The sequence below is a fragment of the Branchiostoma floridae genome, chromosome 7, assembly GCF_000003815.2.
Source record: "Branchiostoma floridae strain S238N-H82 chromosome 7, Bfl_VNyyK, whole genome shotgun sequence".
Lineage (NCBI taxonomy): Eukaryota > Metazoa > Chordata > Leptocardii > Amphioxiformes > Branchiostomatidae > Branchiostoma > Branchiostoma floridae.
In genome coordinates, this window is record NC_049985.1 from 15,368,282 (window position 1) to 15,372,614 (window position 4,333).

General features: G+C 39.9%; 1 protein-coding gene across 1 annotated transcript in view; it reads right to left on the reverse strand.

The window, feature by feature from the left end:
• Positions 1 to 4,333, reverse strand: part of LOC118419077 (cyclin-dependent kinase-like 5) — a gene marked incomplete at its 5' end in the record, with an annotated part of 33,813 nt that overhangs the window by 13,644 nt on the left and 15,836 nt on the right. Inside the window, 3 exon segments of the mRNA XM_035825357.1 lie at positions 2,308 to 2,367; positions 3,071 to 3,191; positions 3,639 to 3,775. Of these exon segments, the coding sequence (XP_035681250.1) occupies positions 2,308 to 2,367; positions 3,071 to 3,191; positions 3,639 to 3,775 (318 nt within the window).

Consider the following 4,333-nt stretch of genomic DNA (forward strand, 5'->3'; position numbering starts at 1 on the left):
GAAGGTAAGTTTACACCAGGTTTTCCATCATCATTCTGCTGCTATCCGATCGAAAATCATCTATTCCGAGTGTTGGAAATACGGTAAGTACATTGCTAAATGCGCTAGAGTATGAAGAAACCCAATGCCTTAAGTCATCTCGAGTCGCTGTGGTACCACATACAAAATGTTTCAGTATAAACCACAACTGAATCTGTCTAACAAAGAGAGAGACGGTTTGTGTGGAACATAACGATGTGGGTTTACGATACATGTCGTTCAAAAATATTCAAAATATATTCATCGACACTAAATATCGCTATCAAGTAGAATAAACCAAGAAAAAAAATCAAACACGGCGGAAAAACATGCACCGTGCTGATTGTTCTTACAATAAATGAATGAAGACCTTTATTGCACATTTTTGCCACACCGGGCCGGCGGGCCCGGGCGGTACAGTACCGGTGGGCCCGTTCTTTGAGAATGCCGCCAAACCAAGGTCCTTGGTGAAACTCAAAGAAGCCGCGCCCCGGCCGCATGTGTCAATCAATTGAGCGGCGCGGGTCAGACCCATTTTTGCTACAATTCTACCGGTATCTGAACATCTAATAAACATATTCACATGCACAAAACATCTATTGATTTTGATTACAACAATGCAGGCCTCATATTTTCACCCCAAACCCCAAAGATTGACAACATTTCCCACTTTCTAAACGCCACACAAAACTCTATCCTAAGCCGTGACGTCGTGATTACGACGTGTACACGCCGCCTGCGTGTGTCATACCAAGGACGTTACATCGTTACATCGTTGATCACTATAGAATCTTTGGTTATAATTAATAGGAAGCGAGGACGAAGTAGCTCTAAAATAGCCCCACCATTCCAGGTGTGTATTTGTCGAACGTTAATGGTGCAAAGATATTCCCATCAAAATGCGTAGGTTTTCCGCGTGCGTGCGAGCGGATGTTCCCGATCGCTGATCACAAATTCGGCGGCAAAATCTTCGATAAAAAACACACCAAAACCTCTTCAAAGCGGATTATTTGACAGAGAACTCCTTTTTTTCAGTGCTGTGCCGTTAAATTCTTTATATACACTGATATAAACATAGCCAAACACGTAGTTCCTGCAAGCTCGGCCTCGCGAGGAGCCGCCAATACCTTCGTTTCCCGCCAACAGTTGTGCAAATCTTGCCTACAGTAGCCAATCAGAGACACGTATGTGCTACGTCACGTGATATTTACATACTATTACGCAATGCTGGGTCCGTCGTCCGTAATGTAGCAGCTAAACATGGCAAAGTTTTCAGTTGAAGTTTACGCCGTATTTAACTTAAAAATACCGGGACTCGAAGTTATATGATATTTTTACGTCTTGCACAATAATGTTATAAAGGTAGCCCAGCCAAAAATGTATTTTTGTAGTCGATCATTGCCGGCAGCTCGCTTGTTTGATGGTTGTCTGCCGCTAGTTTCTGGCCGATGGGCGTGCTTTGCGTTGCCGAAAATAATATAACTGTTACATTGCCGCGTTCTTCGGGTTGACTTTTTGGATTGACCTTTATTTTATTAAAAGAAATAGGTATCCTGAGAATGTTTCCCCACCTCAGAACTTTTTTACTACACAGTGTCGTGAACATGATGTTGACAATTTTGCTCCGATTTTTTGCAAACGTAGCGTTACACTACCTCCCGGCCGGCGCTCGCTGAGCAGAGTTTTATCGAGGAACGCTACTTTCGTGATAAAATCTATTGCAACAACAATAATCAACAGGCAAATAAAGAGCTGATGAGCAAAATAAGTAATTGATAAAGTAAGAACAAACAACTCCACTCTTTAATAGCAAGCAGTACTTACTTAGTACGTAAATAATAATAGCAAGCAGTACCAGAAGAAAATTCGATCTACTGAAATGCAGGCAAGATCGCCGTCTCTTTCCGCTGTTCCGTTTTTGTATCGGCAAGTTACTGCGCAGCATGACGCAAATTAGTTCTCCTCCCACTAATCTGTGATGTTACCGCGGCCTGCATATGAATGGTTCGTCATTTGATAACGCTGACCAGTCAGAAATGCGGCAGTTTCCGTCAGTGACGCGTCAGAAAAATGCTGTGACGGAATAATGTCCGTCAGAAATCGTCAGTGACGCGTCAGAAATCGTCAGCGTCAGTGACGGGTGTTAACTATGGCGTGAACGCCGCTGTAACTTATGGCAATCGATATGGAAAAAAAATGTTCTCCCCATACAATGTTATTCAAACAAAAAGACACCATTACCATTATCTGGAAAGTTTGTTATCAGAACTGATATAATTCCAAACTCACCAAAATCACAGAGCTTCAGGAGTCCCTCCTTGCTTATTAGTAGATTCTCGGGTTTGATGTCTGGACAAAAAGATTAGGTGATACCTTAGCGAGAAAGGAATGAGCACACAAAACTTCATCTCCTTAAACCCACAGACAAACAGCACACCCTTGGTGCTACATTAAAAACTGATCACTCAAGCATCTTAGACTTTGACTACAGAGCATGTTAGACAAAATTGACAATGAACACTGCAAGAAGTGGATATACACTGTGTACCACAATTTAAGACTATACAAAACCAATGTCTGTGTTAGGAACTGGTACTTTAATCTATTCTTATCATCATAATGAATTGTAATACCAACTCAGATGAGCTTTCAAAAACTGTGAACAGTCCAACTTAGGATTCACAAATAAGGATTGACCTGGGCACAGGGTTGGTTAATTCAGGTTAGATCTGCAGAATTCAAAGCTGGAGGCAGGTTGAGACTACCCCCCTCAGAGTCAGACTTGGATTTTGATTCAAGAATCGGAATGAATCCCGCGCCTGGGTAAATCGTGATTTACAAATCCTGGTATGATACTATGAATGAGATTTTACAAACATAGTTGTAATGTACTGATTACAATGTATGTAGGCAAAGAAAATGACAAGACAATGCTGTTTTACTGAATGTCTTTTCTAACGCTGACATTTCACTACCCCTTCAATGCAAATTTTCAGACTTTCAGTTGTTTGTAGCTTGATAAAGTGTACATTATCATCATCAAGACCCTGACCTCTGTGAATGATGTCGTTCTTGTGGCACCAGTGGATAGCCAGGATGAGCTGGTAGATGTAGCTGCGGGTCTGCTCGTACGGAACTCCGTTGGGCATCGCCTCAAGGATCTCCAACATGTTCTGTGAGAAGCAAGGATAAAGAGATGCACCTCGTTATTGGTTGGTCTCTCATTGTTACAACAAATTCTCAGCCTGTCAACCAATCAGGATCAAGCTTTCAGATGCACCATCCATGGAGATGTGAAATTTTGTACTGTACCAGACACTGATTCACAGAAACCTGTAAAAAAATTATAAAAATTTATTTAACTACTTAAACTACATTACAACATCTCTGCAAATCTTGACACTTTTCAAGTCGTTAACTTTCTTTCTGTAGCGACTCTTCTTGGTGAATCCATAACACTGCAAATGATTTTCCAATGGTACTTTGTACAGCAGAATTGTTTCAACTGCAAATCTAAAACACCACGAAAACCTCCCTTTTCCTCCTACCATGAAATAAACCTCATTGAAAGTAAATAAATTTGCAGTTGTCAAGTAAGACAAGTAAAAAGATCCCCCTACCTTCTCCACATACTCGAACACCAGGTACAGTTTGCCTCTACGTTTGAAAGCTTCCTTCAACTCCACAATGTTCTCATTCTTCAGCATCCGCAGTACCTTCAACTCACGCAAGGTGGTGCGCTTCACATCTTCATTGTCTGAAAATGGGGAAAGATATTAGATGTTAAACAAGGTGGAATGAAAGAAAGTGCTAAACACATTATGACTAAACACTATCATGACTTAGTAGTTACCTATATTTCTTTGCATTATCATCATAATCAGAACTATTCAGTATTCTACATATTACTACTAAATAATTAAATTCAATGTTAATGACACTTTCATACCAGATGTCCAATTTGCACAGATACTGTATAAAATAGACTTCTTGCTTTTGAAAGTGTGTTAAGAAGAGGATACAAAATGTACATGGGCAACTTTTAAAAAGTACCTATTGTTGAAAACCTGTTATTTCCCTTTCTTGCTACCCTCTCAATGCTTATGCAAAACTAAATACTTTATAAAATACTACAGGTACTATCAATGTCAATCCTTGTACAACATGACGTTCTATTATATTTCGCATTTGTACAAAAATCGGTAATCCTAAATGCATTTAGAGACATGTTATGAAAATAATTCTTCAACAATGCCTTTCTAAATCTAATCATAAACATTTCCCCCATACATTCTGCATAGATGTGATTATGCAT